Consider the following 18,735-nt stretch of genomic DNA (forward strand, 5'->3'; position numbering starts at 1 on the left):
CAAAGAGAAAGCTAGACTGGCAGAATTGATGGCTCAACATGCTATGAGAGAAAAAGCAAAAGTGATGGAAGAGCAAGAACTCAGACTTAAGCAGGAGAGGGAAGAGCAAGAATTTATACTTAGAAAAAAAGCAAGAGCAATTGGAATTAGAAACAAAAATTGCAATGTCTCAAGCAAGAGAAAGAGTTTATGCTGAAGCTGACAATATTTCGGATATCGTGCTGAAAGATACTCCTTCCCAGTTGAATCCAAATGTAGACCCGTTCCAACCACAACCTTCGGATATAATAGCAGATACTCCTCAGTTGAAAGCGAACGTTCCCTGTAGTTCTAGCCAGTGTCGGTTCTCCGAGCCAAATCTTGATATGCAACTACAGTCCCAACAAGAGATGCTCCTGAAGACACAGCAGCACATGACTGCAGCAATGTTGCTTCCAAGCATAGAAGTACCAAAATTTAAAGGTGATCCTATTGAGTTTGCCTTTCATGATGGCATTTGATGCCGGAATTGCCCCAGATGCTTCGGGTGATGCTGAAAAACTGTACTACTTGGATCAGCAACTTGAAGGGAAAGCCAAAGACTTGATAGGTGGATGTTTGTATATGAGTTCTTCAGAAGGATATACTACAGCTAGGAATTTGCTCAGTCAAGAGTATGGCGATCCCTACAAGGTGTCGATGGCATATATTAAGAAACTTATTTCTTGGTCTGCACTGAAACACGAAGATCCTCATAGCTTGTATACATTTGCTTTATTCCTTATTAAGTGCAGATATGCCATGACCAACTTGTCACACATGGAAGTACTAAATCATCTTTCTAACCTTCAAGCAGTTGTTAAAAAACTTCCGACATTTCTTCAAAACAAGTGGTGTAGCCTCGGTGGACATTTGAGGGAAGAAAAGGGAGGAGATGATTTCGCAGATTTGGTTGAATTTGTTTATAAAAGGGCAAAGGCAGCAAACGACCCAGCATTCAGCAAGTTTGCTCTTCAAAATAATTACTCAAAGCCTGAAAACAACTCTGGTAGCTTCAAATTCAGATCTTGTCAACAAAAGAGCAAAAGTTCAAGCTTTGCTACCCAAGCAGAACTGAATCCAGAAAATAGAAAGACATCAATAGTGTCTGAGAAAGAGAAATCATGTCCAATGTGCAAGAAAAACCATGATCTTGACGATTGCTGGAATTTTGCTAAGACCTCTGAAGAAAAAATAGATTTCCTTAAGGAGAGAAGGTTGTGTTTTGGATGCTTTGGTCTCAACCATACCTCTAAAGGATGTATGAAAAGGAAGCAATGTAAGACATGCTCTAAGAGGCATCCCACATCACTGCATATCGACGGATTCAAGCTGCATAAAGAGAATGATAGCTCATCAAGCAAAGATGCAAGTGAAATTATTGTTAGCACATGTACTACCAATCATGTTAGTGAAGTAAATACAATATTACAGGCTATTCTCCCAGTAAAAGTATATCAGAATGGAAACAAAGTAGTTTTGGACACTTATGCCTTTTTTGATAATGGCAGCACTGGATGTTTCATCACAGAGAGTTTACGAGAGCAGATAGGTGCATCTGGAACAGAGACATGTTTAAAGCTTCAAACCATGCATGGCGTAAACATTGTGAATACTTTGGCGGTTAATAATTTGTGTGTTACAGATATGGAAGGAAACAACACTATTGATCTGCCAAAAACCTTTACTCGTCAAGATATCCCAGTGAGTCATCAACAGATACCAAAACCAAAATTGCTCAAAAAGGTAGCCGGTCTGAGGAATATTGCTGATCTAATTCCTGATTATAGAGCTGATCTGGAGATTGGTTTGTTGATTGGCAGTAATTGCCCTAAAGCACTGCAACCATTAGAGGTGCTTCCAGCCAAGGGTCAAGATTCATATGCAGTTTTTTACCACCATGGATGGACTGTTAGTGACCCTCTACATTTTAAATACTCTTCAGAGAAGAAAAGTATTTCATGTCACCATGTCTTTCTTCAGGAAGTTGAAAGGGTAAAGGAATGTTTTCTTCCTGCAGCTGTGGTCCATATGTTTGAAAGAGACTTTAGTGAAAAAGATGTTGGTAGAGTTCCTGATGAGAAGGGTCTGTCACAAGAAGATCAACAGTTCCTCAAAGAAGTGGCAGAAAACATTCAGTTTACCAATGGACACTACCAGCTTCCCCTACCATTTAGAACCAATAAAGTTAACTTGGTAAACAAAAGAGAACAGGCAGTGAAACGAACACAATGGCAAAGAAGAAAAATGAAACTAAATCCAAAGTACCATGAAGATTATGTGGAATTTGTTGAGAAATTGGTGTCTGAAGGATATGCTTATAAGGTTCCGGAGGATCAGTCATATGATAAACAACCTGCATGGTATCTACCTCATCATGGTGTCTACCATCCAAAAAAGCCAATTAGGATTAGAGTAGTCTTTGACTGTAGTGCTAAATACCAGGGTAGTTCCCTTAATGACAAGTTGATGCAAGGTCCTGATATGACTAATTCCCTGATTGGAGTGCTCCTCAGATTTCGTCTAGAAAAGGTGGCCTTGATGGGTGACATAGAATCTATGTTTTACCAAGTTCAGGTACCAAAGGATCGACATAAATACCTAAGATTTTTATGGTGGCCTGGTGGTGAACTTGAAAGCGAACTTACAGAGTATCGGATGGGTGTTCACATCTTTGGAGCAGTATCATCACCTAGCATCGCCAATTATGCTTTGAGGGCAGCAGCTGACCATGCAAGAGATAAGTATGGTCCAGATGTAGAACACACCATTAAGACTAATTTTTATGTGGATGACTATTTAAAGTCTGTACCTTCAGAAGAGTAGGCATTAAGACTTGTGAAAGACGTTACAGCAGCATTGAAGGAAAGAGGTTTTCGGCTGACAAAGTTTGTGAGTAACAGCAAGCTGGTGTTGAAATCAATCCCACAAGAGGACCGTTCAAAAGATCTTCAAACATGTGATCTTGACTATGATGAACTTCATGTAGAAAGAGCTCTTGGTCTTCAGTGGAATATTGAAAATGACTACTTTACTTTCTCCGCAAGCTTGGACCCAAAACCATTTACAAGGAGAGGTATTTTGTCAACAGTATGTTCCCTTTATGATCCGCTTGGTTTTGTGGCTCCTTTTCTTTTGCCAGCTAAGAGAATTCTTCGCGAAGTTTGTCAGGATAGCAGCTTGGGATGGGATGATGTTATTCCCGAAAAATACCTGAAGCCCTGGAGAAGGTGGCTTGATGATTTACCAATCCTGAGTAACTTAAAGATTCCAAGATGTGTCAAACCAAAGGAATTTGGTACAGTGACTTCCACACAGCTGCACATGTTTTCAGATGCTAGTAATGAAGGCTATGGTGCTGCAGCATACATGAGACTTTCTGATAACAGTGGGAGGATTTCTACTGCTCTGCTGATGGGAAAGTCTAGAGTGTGTCCTGTAAAGGCAACAACCATACCGCGACTGGAATTGACTGCTGCAGTGGTGTCCATAAATCTCGCACAACACATTTTGAAAGAGCTGCAGATTACAGTGGACCAGACATTCTATCACACAGATTCTACAACAGTTCTTCACTATATTTTTAATGATAGAAAGAGATTTCCTATATTTGTTGCAAATAGAGTGAAAGTAATCAAGGATTTCTCTGAAAATACACAGTGGAGATATGTTCAGAGTAAAGAGAATCCTGCTGATATTGCATCAAGAGGTTTCACAAGTCAGCAAATGCTGAACAGTAACATTTGGTTTGATGGCCCATATTTTCTTAAAGGACCAGAGGAGCTGTGGAAAAATGATATGCCCCATGGTGTAGTTGAATTGGAAGGATCTACAAGTTTTGCAGTGCTTCCAGAAGATGGGGAGGGAAATGCTGTTGATAAGTTTCTTGAGTATTATTCTTCATGGCATCGATTGAGGATGGCTGTTGCTGTGTATCACCGTCTTTTTTCCACACTGAAATCTAAGAGACGAGCTAGAATTAATGGTTCATTTACAGCAGAAGAATTAGATGCTGCTGAAAAAGCAGTCATCACATATATTCAGAAGAAAACTTTTAGTAAGGAAGTGACACTCTTACAAAAGAGCGAAGGGTCAAGGGGCCGAGGACTTTGTAGTAGCAGTAGCATTTATAAACTAGATCCCTTCATTGATCCTAAAGACAGGCTTCTTTGCGTTAATGGACGGCTCTCCAAAGCAGAAATTTCAGCTGGCGAGAAACATCCAATGATATTGCCTAGAAAGAGTCATATTACCACTTTGATTATCCGGTACACACATGGAAAAACAGCTTATGCTGGACGCAACCATGTGATGGCAAAACTTAGAGAACTTTACTGGATTATCCGTACTAATGCAAGTGTCCGCCAGGTTCTACAAAGATGTGTCATTTGCAGAAAAATGGTAAACCCTGTTCTAAACCAGAAGATGGCTGATTTACTATTGGAAAGAGTAATTCCAGCTGCTCCATTCACAGACACAGGTGTTGACTTCTTTGGGCCACAGGAAGTCAAAGGAGGAAGGCAAATCAGGAAGAGGTATGGTGTATTATTTACTTGCTTGTCTACAAGAGCAATTCATATAGAGACAGCCAATTCCTTAGACACATCGTCCTTCATAAATGCTTTAAGAAGGTTTGTTGCTAGAAGAGGAAATGTAAAGAAGATTTGGTGTGGCAATGGGACAAACTTTCATGGAGCTGAGAAGGAGTTGAGGAAGTCACAGCAAGAGATGAATGATGATCAGGTCAGAGCTTTCCTCTCAAAAGAAAGCATCAGCTGGACCTTCAATCCCCCTACAGCTAGTCATATGGGAGGTGTGTGTGAACGTCAGATTAGAACTGTGAGAAAGGTCTTGACTCCTCTCTTCAAGGAACATGCTGGACGACTGGATGATGAGAGTTACCGCACTCTTCTCAGAGAAGTTGAGGCTATAGTGAATGACCGTCCTTTGACCACAGTCAGTGACAGCCCAGATGACTTACAACCACTCAGTCCAGCACAGCTTCTCACACAGAAATCAAGTGTTGTGATGCCACCACCTGGTGTTTTTCAGAAAGGAGATATGTATCTGAGACAGAGGTGGCGATATGTTCAATTCTTGGCTAACTTATTCTGGACTAGATGGCGAAGAGAATATTTGTCAACATTACAAGAGAGACAGAAGTGGAACAAGGAAAAGCGCGCATCTTCAAGTTGGTGATATTGTCCTTGTAAAAGATGATAATCAGTTAAGGAGTAACTGGATGATGGGTCGTGTTATCAGCACTGGAAAGGACAGAACTGGTTTTGTACGAAGTGTAGTTTTAAAGACACAAACATCAGAGCTCCATCGACCCATTCAAAAGCTTGTTCTTCTCCTTGCAGTAGAGGAACAATGATTATAATAGTTATTTTATTAGGATAAAAGGATTTGAGAGTATATTACATTTATTATAGATATTATTTATATCACCTGCATTTATAGATATGATTGATTTTGATAAACAAATAATTTGTTTATAGGGCCGAGAATGTAAATGCAGCATTTTATGGAAACCATTTGTGTATATAATTATTTAATAAGCTCTGTTTTTCAACTTGGTGATTAGGTTTAATTGTATTGTAGATATTTTGTCCGGTTTACATGTAAACATTGTTCAGTTCTTTTTTGGATAGTTACTGCTGTAATTTGTTTGTTAAGTGTTGAGTAGTTCTTGAAAAGTTTGTTTATCCTGGTAGTTATCAGTTGTTGGAATTACACTGTAACAATTATATGTTCTAGAAATAGGATCAAGGTTTTTTGATAACTGACAGAGTAGAAGAAGTCTTCAAAGTGTAAAGAACATTTTGGAAATTCGTTTCGCTTGTATTGGATGTAGCTTAGAGTAACACAGATGTAATTTATTTCTTTACTGAAATTTGTATATATTCTATTTCATGTTTGTGGTGTTTTGTAGTGAAATCAAACTATTCAATTCTTTGTTTATCATGGAATTTCTTTTTAACAAATTTAGTAAGTTTGTATTTGTTGTTTTCAGTTTCTTGAACCTCGTTGCCCTGCACTACTAGCAAAGTACTCATCATTGGTTCTCTGGTCTTGGAATACTGACCAACTACAGTATAAGCTTTACAGTTATGGTCAACTTAAGTCGTAGTGCTTAGTGTTAAGTGATTTAAAAGCTTTAAGTTGGTTTAAAGTGTCTTGTGATATCGAACTTTTATCAAATTTTTAATAAAGTGTGACGTGAGTAACAGTATCTGTGTCTATTCTCCATCTCATCCCTGTGGCTTTGAAGAAAACGGCAGCTACAGTCAATCTCTAAGCCATTGTCCAGCTGGATAGGGCAATGTAACTGTCCTTTTGCCCCTGCCATTCATGAGCGGCCTTTGAACCTTTATTGACCTTATTATGTGTATTTGGATGGGCTGCTTTTCTAATCCTATACAACAGGGGAACCCAACTCTCTACAGGACATTCACATTCATTTATCGTATACATTCTTAGGTATTCAACAAAGCACATTGCGTATTTATTGTCAAATCAACATTATCAAAAAACTTAAGAGAACAAGAAATTCTTCTATTTCATCTCGGAAGCCTTTACAGTAATATATTCAGTCCTTCGGATTCTAGTGGGAATTAATTGTACAGTCTTTGAGTGGCATATTTGCAAACTCTTGAACCAACAATACCAATATATCAGAACCAAAACAACGAATTCAACTTCTTGGGAACAATAATGCCAAGAGAAGGGAGACAGCAAACACAGAGGACCTTCAAGAAAATATTTTAGCATGTGAAGGGGACCTAGAAAGGAGAGGATTTGAGATAAACATTAAAAAGACAGAGCTAATAATTGAAACTGCTAAATCAGAACCAAAACAATGAATTCAACTACTTGGGAACAATAATGCCAAGACAAGCAAGACAGCAAACACAGAGGAACTTCAAGAAAAGATTTTAGCATGTGAAGGAGACCTAGAAAGGAGAGGATTTGAGATAAAAATTAGAAAGACAGAGCTGATAATTGAAACTGCTAAATCAAAACCAGAACAATGAATTCAACTACTTGGGAACAATAATGCCAAGAGAAGGGAGACAGCAACCACAGAGGAACTTCAAGAAAAGATTTTAGCATGTGAAGGAGACCTAAAATGGAAAGGATTTGAGATAAACATTAAAAAGACAGACCTAATAATTGAAACTGCTGAATCAGAACCAAAACAATGAATTCAACTACTTGGGAACAATAATGCCAAGAGAAGGGAGACAGCAAACACAGAGGAACTTCAAGAAAAGATTTTTAGCATGTGAAGGAGACCTAGAAAGGAGAGGATTTGAGATAAACATTAAAAAGACAGACCTAATAATTGAAACTGCTAAATCAGAACCAAAACAATGAATTCAACTACTTGGGAACAATAATGCCAAGACAAGCGAGACAGCAAACACAGAGGAACTTCAAGAAAAGATTTTAGCATGTGAAGGAGACCTAGAAAGGAGAGGATTTGAGATAAAAATTAGAAAGACAGAGCTGATAATTGAAACTGCTAAATCAAAACCAGAACAATGAATTCAACTACTTGGGAACAATAATGCCAAGAGAAGGGAGACAGCAAACACAGAGGAACTTCAAGAAAAGATTTTAGCATGTGAAGGAGACCTAAAATGGAAAGGATTTGAGATAAACATTAAAAAGACAGACCTAATAATTGAAACTGCTGAATCAGAACCAAAACAATGAATTCAACTACTTGGGAACAATAATGCCAAGAGAAGGGAGACAGCAAACACAGAGGAACTTCAAGAAAAGATTTTTAGCATGTGAAGGAGACCTAGAAAGGAGAGGATTTGAGATAAACATTAAAAAGACAGAGCTAATAATTGAAACTGCTAAATCAGAACCAAAACAATGAATTCAACTACTTGGGAACAATAATGCCAAGACAAGCGAGACAGCAAACACAGAGGAACTTCAAGAAAAGATTTTAGCATGTGAAGGAGACCTAGAAAGGAGAGGATTTGAGATAAAAATTAGAAAGACAGAGCTGATAATTGAAACTGCTAAATCAAAACCAGAACAATGAATTCAACTACTTGGGAACAATAATGCCAAGAGAAGGGAGACAGCAAACACAGAGGAACTTCAAGAAAAGATTTTAGCATGTGAAGGAGACCTAAAATGGAAAGGATTTGAGATAAACATTAAAAAGACAGACCTAATAATTGAAACTGCTGAATCAGAACCAAAACAATGAATTCAACTACTTGGGAACAATAATGCCAAGAGAAGGGAGACAGCAAACACAGAGGAACTTCAAGAAAAGATTTTTAGCATGTGAAGGAGACCTAGAAAGGAGAGGATTTGAGATAAACATTAAAAAGACAGAGCTAATAATTGAAACTGCTAAATCAGAACCAGAACAATGATTTCAACTACTTGGGAACAATAATGCCAAGAGAAGGGAGACAGCAAACACAGAGGAACTTCAAGAAAAGATTTTAGCATGTGAAGGAGACCTAGAAAGGAAAGGATTTGAGATAAACATTAAAAAGACAGACCTAATAATTGAAACTGCTAAATCAGAACCAGAACAATGAATTCAACTACTTGGGAACAATAATGCCAAGAGAAGGGAGACAGCAAACACAGAGGAACTTCAAGAAAGATTTTAGCATGTGAAGGAGACCTAGAAAGGAAAGGATTTGAGATAAACATTAAAAAGACAGACCTAATAATTGAAACTGCTAAATCAGAACCAGAACAATGAATTCAACTACTTGTGAACAATAATGCCAAGAGAACGGAGACATCCAAGACAGAGGAACTTCAAGAAAAGATTTTAGCATGTGAAGGAGGCCTAGAAAGGAGAGGATTTGAGATAAACATTAGAAAGACAGAGCTAATAATTGAAACTGCTAAATCAGAACCAGAACAATGATTTCAACTACTTGGGAACAATAATGCAAAGAGAAGGGAGACAGTAAACACGGAGGAACTTCAAGAAAATATTTTAGCATGTGAAGGGGACCTAGAAAGGAGAGGATTTGAGATAAACATTAAAAAGACAGAGCTAATAATTGAAACTGCTAAATCAGAACCAGAACAATGAATTCAACTACTTGGGAACAATAATGCCAAGAGAAGGGAGACAGCAAACACAGAGGAACTTCAAGAAAAGATTTTAGCATGTGAAGGAGACCTAGAAAGGAAAGGATTTGAGATAAACATTAAAGACACAGCTAATAATTGAAACTGCTAAATCAGAACCAGAACAATGAATTCAACTACTTGTGAACAATAATGCCAAGAGAACGGAGACAGCCAAGACAGAGGAACTTCAAGAAAAGATTTTTAGCATGTGAAGGAGACCTAGAAAGGAAAGGATTTGAGATAAACATTAAAAAGACAGAGCTAATAATTGAAACTGCTAAATCAGAACCAGAACAATGAATTCAACTACTTGTGAACAATAATGCCAAGAGAACGGAGACAGCCAAGACAGAGGAACTTCAAGAAAAGATTTTAGCATGTGAAGGAGACCTAGAAAGGAAAGGATTTGAGATAAACATTAAAATGACAGAGCTAATAATTGAAACTGCTAAATCAGAACCACAACAATGAATTCAACTACTTGGGAACAAAAATGCCAAGAGAAGGGAGACAGCAAACACAGAGGAACTTCAAGAAAAGATTTTAGCATGTGAAGGAGACCTAGAAAGGAAATGATTTGAGATAAACATTAGAAAGACAGACCTAATAATTGAAACGGCTAAATCAGAACAATAACAATGAATTCAATTACTTGGAAACAATAATGCCAAGAGAAGGGAGACAGCAAACACAGAGGAACTTCAAGAAAAGATTTTTAGCATGTGAAAAAGACCTAGAAAGGAGAGGATTTGAGATAAACATTAAAAAGACAGAGCTAATAATTGAAACTGCTAAATCAGAACCAGAACAATGAATTCAACTACTTGTGAACAATAATGGCAGGAGAAGGGAGACAGGAAACACAGAGGAACTTCAAGAAATTATTTTAGCATGTGAAGGAGACCTAGAAAGGAAAGGATTTGAGATAAAAATTAGAAAGACAGAGCTGATAATTGAAACTGCTAAATCAGAACCACAACAATGAATTCAACTACTTGTGAACAATAATGGCAGGAGAAGGGAGACAGGAAACACAGAGGAACTTCAAGAAATTATTTTAGCATGTGAAGGAGACCTAGAAAGGAAAGGATTTGAGATAAACATTAGAAAGACAGGATACAGGGAAAACTGGAGACTTTCTAACCATGCCTCCACACTACAAACTGGGCTAGTAGCTATTGCAAAAGCTCTAGAACACTCTGCCAACCTACAAGAAGGAAACAACAATCCATAGAGATTCCAGAGGAGCCATCCTGGCTCTCCGCAACAAAGAACTAACAGAGAATGTTTACCTCATCACAGCAATTTAATTCCTAACCTTAGCCCATCAAAGCAATGATGAGGCCGACTACCTAGCCAAATCAGCCTTAATGTGCATCACTCTACAACCTTCACTTAAAACCATCAAGAATCAAATGGCTGTGTACTGCAACGTCTAAAAGACAAGCGAAATAAGGTGAGCCTTCCTAGATGGATCAAGATCTGCAAAGTGGTATATTGAAGCTACAAACCTATTACCACACCTAACAGCAAGACAAACTCCCTGCCAGGTTGCAGTAATCACTTGCAGACTGCGACTGGGATATCTATGCAGCTGGCAAATCCTCATGGACAATGGTGAAAACCCAGCAACACAGCATAGACCAATAAGACCGTGCAAATACTGTGATCAAGAAACAGAAGAACCTCTACAGCACTACTGATTGCACTGTCAGGAAACAAGCCTACTTTGACAGGATCTCAACCCCAACAATCCTGCAACTGCAACGGCAATTGTCAGACATAATTGCCAATGTTAATGCCTTCTCAGCCTTTCTCCGCAGCTACCCTCCACCGAGATAACGTAGTAACAGCACCAGTTGTACCTCTTAACCATTAATCTATGGACGTCTCAATAACTACAATTACGAGTAACTTTATTTTCATTTTTGTTCTAGATTTTACAGGTACAGGAATGTTAATTCCATCCTTTCTTTACTACTCAAGCAGCTAACAACTCCCTCCTTTCAGCTCTCTCTCACTCAGCTGAAATCACACACTATTTCTCTACCTAATAACTTAAGCTTAAACCACTACGAAGTTTTTTTACTCACCTATACCAATATCTCCAACTAAAATTTTTCAACTCCTTCCCGAGCTCTCCCACTCATGGGACTTACTATTATAAATCTTTTTCGCTAGCTAAAGACTGGAGCCAGTGGGCTCTTGGGAAGGACATCCCCTTCCCGATGTCACCTTTTTCCTCTCTAAACAGGCCTGAAACCATGGCCTGTTCCCATCCAAACACAAAACCTAACCCAAAATCCTAAAATAAAAGTTGCAGAATACCCCTCATCACAACTACCTATCCCCAAAATCCTACCAAAACACCTACGGGCTGCAAGAATGCAAGAGCCCGTGTCTGGCCACAAGGGCCAGGCAATCTTCAACAACAGCAAAAACAAGAAATGAACAACAAATTAATTTGTACTAACACCACGTATTAAAAAAAGTTAAACAAATATTGTTCCTCTTGGACAGATAGCCTTTACAACACAAAATATGAGAGAGAGAGAGAGAGAGAGAGCGAGAGCGAGAGAGAGAGAGAGAGAGAGAGAGAGAGAGAGAGAGAGAGAGAGAGAGAATGGTCAATGGTATACAACCTGACAAGTTTACCTTAATTGATAATAAATCAAATAAATCAACCAGTAAATCCCATTAAACGAATTAATCCATTGAATAAAAGATATGAGGCTCGTCTCCCATAACTATGGAAATCCCCATTGCATAAATTATGGCTACTTGAGAGAAAGTTACATATTAGAAAAAAAAATATGAAAGAATTTAAGGTCACAATCATCACAACATTCATACACTTATTATAGTTAACATTAATTATGGTGTCTTTTATGGTATAGCTGTTTCTAATATTAATATTATGGTTAATTTCTTATCATTTTCTCTACTATTAATTTTTGCACTCCCCAAAAGAGATTAGTACACCAAACTTTCAACTGGGCTCCACAAGGAACTAGAAGAGTTGAAAGACCCAGGCCTACATGGCTGAGGACTATAAAACGAAGTAGATGATGATGAATGGAGAATTATTGATTTAAAAGCACAAGATAGAGACGACTGGCGAAATCTAACCGAGGCCCTTTGCGTCAATAAGAGTAAGAGGAGATGATGATTATTTTCATTACTATCCGATACTGAGCAGGAGGAAGGGAACCTCAGTTTAATAATGAAATGGAGAATTATAACAAGGCTAAATATTCTTAAAATCTACTTGTTTACAAGATTTATGTACAGCTTGCTCTATACTGTTTTACTTTTTTTCTTTACCAGGATCATGATTATGAACACACCGAAGTTTGAAATGTTGTTGTGTATTGGTGATGGAAATAAATATAAGAATGTTTGACGTTGTCGTAACTTTTTCATTACTATTATTATCACTCGTCGTCGTCGTATTATTATTATTTTTAATTGCTACACTAGAACCCTTGTCGGAAAAGCAGAACTCTATAAGCCCAGGGGCTCCAACAAGGAAAATAGCTCAGTGAGGAAAAGAAAAAAGGAAAAACAAAATATTCCAAGAACAGCAACATCAAAATAAATATTTCCTATATGTTACAAAAATTATAACAAAACAAAAGAGAGAGAAATTAGATAGAATAGTGTGCCCGAGCGTACCCTCAAGCAATAACCCTCTAACCCAAGACAGTGGAAGACCATGGTACAGAGGCTATGGCACTAGCCAAGACTAGAGAACACGTTTGATTTGAGAGTGTCCTCCTAGAAAGGACAAGAAAGGAAAATTACTAAAATAGGGAAAAAACTGCCAAGTGTAATGCAAATGGCCAGGACATCTTGAATGCAAAAAGCGTCCAGAGTCCAGACAAGGCCAGGATTGCCCATTCCTATTCCAAGAAAGAAAATAAATCCTAAATCCAACACAATTACCATAGATCTAATGTAGGTTCAAGAGCTTTCAAATATACGGTCCCAAGACTATACAACAAGCTCTCACTAGACATCCAAAAGACTGAAGATATTAATATTTTCAAGAGGAAACTGGAGACTTTCTTGTTCTTTAAGTGCTTCGATAGTGTAAATTTGATAATGTGGAATACGCTGTGATACTCTAAATACCCAAGAATGTATATGACAAGCAAATCTTGTTGGTCCTGTAGAACACAGGGTTTACACATGTGATAGTACTTATAGGACCAGGAAATAACCTTTAAAGTAAGTGAAGTAACTTGTCATATAACAAGAATCTCCAAAATAAAATCCAACTTTGAGTTAAATCATTATTACAAAAAAAATCTAGAACAATATTTCAGAGGCCATTTTCTGCTGGCCTTTAATAACGATGTCCTTATCCTTAACATCAGGAAGGACCTCAAAAATATATAGAAATTAGAAATCCGATGTCCGTCTGATAGTTGATCAGTTCAGCTGCCGAAAAAAAACTCCAAAAGTAACGAGAATAAAACTGCCGTTGATGCATGATATTATGATGATGATGATGATGATGATTATTATTATTATTATAATTATTAATTGCTAAGCTACAACCCTAGATGGAAAAGCAGACTGCTATAAACCCAGGGGCTCCAACAGGGAAAATATCCCAGTAAAGAAAGGTAACAAGGAAAAAATAAATATTTTAAGAATAATATTAAAATAAATATTTCCTATGTAAACTATAAAAACTTTAACAAAACATGAGGAAGAGAAATTAGATAGAATAGTGTGCCCGAGTGCACCCTCAAGCAAGGAATCATTCAAAACACTTCCATCCTTTTAACATTAATCAAATCTTGATAATCAACCAGTAAGAAAGTGAAGTTACTCATGATAATATCAACTAAAAATCGCTTCGATTACAAATGAGCCAGCTTCCAGAGATCAATTCTTAGATATTACATTTATGATATTGAGAAAATCCTAGTAATGTACAGTCTTGGGGCCGCACATTTGAAAGCTCTAGAGCCTACAGTAGACATTTGGCAATTGTGTTGGATGATGATGAATGCTTTCATGAAATATTCCACTATCTCTTGGGTTAGAGTTCTCTTGCATGAGGGTACACTCGAGCACACTATTCTATCCTATTTCTCTTCCTCTTGATTTGTTACAGTTCTTATAGTTTATATAGGGAATGTTTATTTTAATGTTATTACAGTTCTTGAAATATTTCATTTTTCCGTTTCCTTTCCTAACTGGGCTATTTTCCCTGTTGGGGCCTCCGGCTAATAGCATCCTGCTTTTCCAACTAGGGTTTTAGCAAACAAAAAAGGAGACTAAAAAAGAAAAAAAAAAAACTGTCAAGTATAATGCAAATGGCCAGGACATCCTGGAAACAAATAGTTGTCCAGAGTCCAGGGTCAGGATTGGCCCATTTCCATTCCAAGTCCAATAACTATTGTTTGCCTACCATCGGGAAATACGTACAATGATAAACACGACTGATATTTCAGGCAACATCAGAATTAAAGGCAATAGACACAAAGGTGCACATACGATTACCATAAAGTACACAATAAAGAAAACTTATGAGAGAGAGAGAGAGAGAGAGAGAGAGAGAGAGAGAGAGAGAGAGAGATGTAAACACACGTACACAGCAATGTCGTGACACAGGGACAATGACACGACTTACGGATACATAATAAATTAATAAATTCATCAATTATGTATAACGTATACGTAGGCCTATAAGAATCTTTTAATATAAATTACATGTTAGCTAACCCCAAGAAGGTATTGAAAACCCAAATCATAAAAACCAGAACTGATAAAGTATCATCAATTCAAAACAACTACATTTAAATCCAATCAGAGATGACTCTTGCATACGCGTTATGAACCCGTCCTATTTTGAACAAAGTTCTAAAGTTCGTCAAAGCGCCACACTTACTAAACTCAAATGGCACACCTACAGCAGAGTTCCATATACCCAACGCTTTTCAAAGACCTTAACCCACACAGAATATAACATAACCTACCACGCACTAATGATAATCTGTACAGGTGTCTGTATTTCACACAGACAGACACCCCAAAGAACTGCTCAATGCCAAAGATGACAGTCCTCATTGATAATTTGAAAACCCTCAGTGAATCTAAATGTGGTCACCTTCACCAAACACTGATTATAACAACACTGAAACTGAAGGAAACATACGATTTGAAATCCTAAGCTGAAAGGAGATGTCGCTTCTAAACTAAATAAAACAAGAATAAACTAAGTGTTCAAAGCCACTCTTGGATGGCCAAAGAATACTGATGATCTTCAGGGTACAGAGATCATAATTATGCAAACTACAAAAACTCCATCATTTTCTATAAAATCGAAGATTGAACTTATATTTTCCATTGCTTTGCACAACTGGAATAGAAATTTCAATCATTGTAATATTTATTAGTGACAGAAAATCAGACGATTTCCACAATGGCAGAAGTTGAAAAGTGTCTGAACTGTATCTTACATAATACAATCCTTAATCAAAAGGATGTAATAATTCACATAGCAAAACTGATTACTCCAAAGCTCCAATATGAAGTCAGTGTTAGAAGAAGCTGGAGAGCAAGATGGAAGAACTGAAAGGTGTGTGCAAGTAACAACTACAAATCTTAAGAATCAGGTTACAGACAAAATCCTACTACAGGGTTTGTGAGGCTGAACGTTTTAGCCGAGGAGACCATTCAATAAAGAAGCATAACTAAGCAAGGGGGGGGGGGGGTGACGGAGGGGCAGGCAAATCTGAAGAATAGAGTAGGCGAGATATTAAACTAGTGCCTACAGTTCCCCGCATGAGGTACACTTCTGAGACTACCCTCCCAGTTTAGAACTAGTGACATGGGGCCTACAGTGACTGCTACCATATTACACTAACATTAATTATTACCAAATCAATAAAAAAAAGGGTAATACAGTACATCGCTGTACAAAGAATAATAAAACAATGTAAAACACCAAAATCCCTAAATAAAAAATACATATATCTCCATATATTTTAGCAAATTGGTGAAAAAAAACTCATTATTTGCCATATTTACTCTCAACATATTTTGGAAAACTTATTAAACCATACATACATACTGTATATACGCACAAACACACACACACACACACACATATATATATATATATATATATATATATATATATATATATATATATATATATATATATATATATATATATATATATGCAGCCGTTTAAGTCCACTGCATGACAAAGCCCCTCAGACATGTCATTATTCATGTCTGTAGTTTAGCCAATTCATCACCTGACTGGCCAGTGCGAACTGGTAATGGTGGGAGACTTGCCTCTATGGTTTATAGCAAACCAACCTAGTACAGCTTTCACCACGTAAAGGTATTCCCCAACACACAGATTATGTAACAAAACTTTTGCTATAACTAATGGATGCAAAAATGCGTAACTAAATCGATTATATGATGACGTAATATAATGTGGAAGAAATACAAATAAGCATTGATAACAGGGATGTGACAGAACAGGTGTGTAAGTATAAGTACGCACATGTACGTGGACACTTGCACAACAATGAAACAGTCATGTCGACGATACCATGAACAGAACACGTTCTTTAAATGAACAAATTAACTTGTGAGGAATAATTGGCAAATAAGCAAATAGGGTTGTAGCCTAGCAAGTAATAATAATAATAATAATAATAATAATAATAATAATGATAATGATAATAATAATAGTAACCCAAGAGTTTTATCAACCAGTACCATAATATCCACAGATGCAAAATGAATTTAAAGGCTAAAAACCCAATTATAATAAACCAATTTAATAAATCACGGGGATAATCACGCTTTGAAAACCTTCAAAGTATCATTTAGCGTGCTAATTAAAACCACTATGAATATTGGAGTCATTGTCCACTGGAAAAAAAAAAAAAAAACTTTTGCATGCATAACTGTTGCTTCCGCAAGATTGCACCTTGTACCCAACCTCCCAGTTAAGCCGAGACTCTCAGAAGACAAAGTCACAGACAAACTTCAGAAACTAGACCCTTGTGTAAAACAGTCATAGGCAACTACAGTCTCTATGCAAATCGCTCAACTACATTGCAACATTATTATTATTATAATTATTATTATTATTATGTGTCCAAATTTGAATAATGTATCAGTTTCCTTAGTACGAGACTTTGATACCCTGGAAATATACCCTTAAAACCACTTACAAAAGAAGCCAAGAGACTATCAAGAGCACAAAAACTTACCCAGTGTTCACAATAAGTAAGCTTAAGTACATCTAAACTCAAGCAGACTTGGTGCTAAGATGAATGTATTGTACATTTCAATAAAATGGTATCCAATAACATTTGTCTATGTTCATTTACCAACAGGTTAATGTCAATTGAGTGGGGATAGGAGACAACATATCTAATAAAAATATCTCTCATCCTTTCTGCTTAAAGTATTGAAGCCTGATGGATGACCTTACTTGAAAACCAATAGCTAACGGATGGGGTCACTGGCTTTTATTAACTAGGAACTAGTCACTATTCATCAGCCAACAAAGCCTCATTCCTTGTGTATGCGGGGGGTGCAAAGAATCCCCAGGTTTATATATACTAAGACAAATTTAAAAATTGGAAACTGGACCATACAAAACCTGAATTAAACCTAAATGTTTCAACAGGTAAAAAATTAACCGCCCAGGCTATTTGGAACATTCCAACACTTAACCCCAGGCGTTGAAGATTCTCATAAATTTATCAAAAATATGCAAAAAAAAAAAAAAAAAAAAAATGTAAATAGCAGTTTTTTGCAAGGACGTACCAGTACGTCCATGGGGGTAAAGGGATGGGTTTGTGAAACGTACCAGCACGTCCATTGGGGGTAAAAGGGTTAATAAAACAAAATTATTATACTGTACTCACCAGCTAATGCTTTCATGGTAAGGCTGCTCAGACACTGAAGAACCTGGGAAGGAGATAAAAGAAAATACAAAAGAGTTAAAAGGGATCTCATATGAAAAAATTTTAATGGAGAGAAGTACCATAAACAACTGAAAGCTTTGAATGCCAGAGTAATATTTTTCCCGAGTTTTATTTTGGTCTTACAAGATTGTAATACAGTAGTCGGAAAGACGTCAACTTACAAACTTAATAGGTTCCAAGAAGCTGTTTTAAGTTGAATTTTGTTACATTGTTGCCTAGGGTAGGCTTCACCTAAGTCACTTGCCTATGATTTTTAGGTGCAAAAGTCAATAAATACTCCCTTTTCATATTGCAAATGTTTTCTTGCTTATTGCGTTAAATCATATATGGTTTTACTACATCATTTGGTCTAAGAAGCATGAAATAGATGATAAATGAGAAGTATTGATTTAAAAGCTCAAGACAGAGACCACTGACAAAATCTAACCGAATCTCTCTGTGTCAATAGACATAGGAGGAGATGATGATGATGATGACTTTATTTCATTATAAACTTTTGATACAATACCTAAGATTTTTATGATTTCAAGCTGGATTTGCAATTGTATCTCTGAATGTTTATAAGTCGAACGTTTTAAGTTGAGGACCTTCTGTCTACAGTGTTTCC

At 37.0% G+C, this 18,735-nt stretch overlaps 1 protein-coding gene across 1 annotated transcript; it reads left to right on the top strand.

Annotated features, from left to right (window-relative positions):
- The first annotated feature begins 603 nt into the window (after window positions 1–603).
- LOC137635343 (uncharacterized) lies at window positions 604–10,853 on the top strand. The gene is made up of 3 exons (XM_068367809.1): window positions 604–2,840; window positions 2,922–5,209; window positions 10,681–10,853. The coding sequence occupies exons 1-3, from the start codon at window positions 604–606 to the stop codon at window positions 10,851–10,853; spliced, it is 4,698 nt and encodes a 1,565-aa protein (XP_068223910.1).
- The last annotated feature ends 7,882 nt before the right edge of the window (window positions 10,854–18,735 follow it).

Source organism: Palaemon carinicauda, unplaced genomic scaffold (assembly GCF_036898095.1).
Source record: "Palaemon carinicauda isolate YSFRI2023 unplaced genomic scaffold, ASM3689809v2 scaffold1145, whole genome shotgun sequence".
Lineage (NCBI taxonomy): Eukaryota > Metazoa > Arthropoda > Malacostraca > Decapoda > Palaemonidae > Palaemon > Palaemon carinicauda.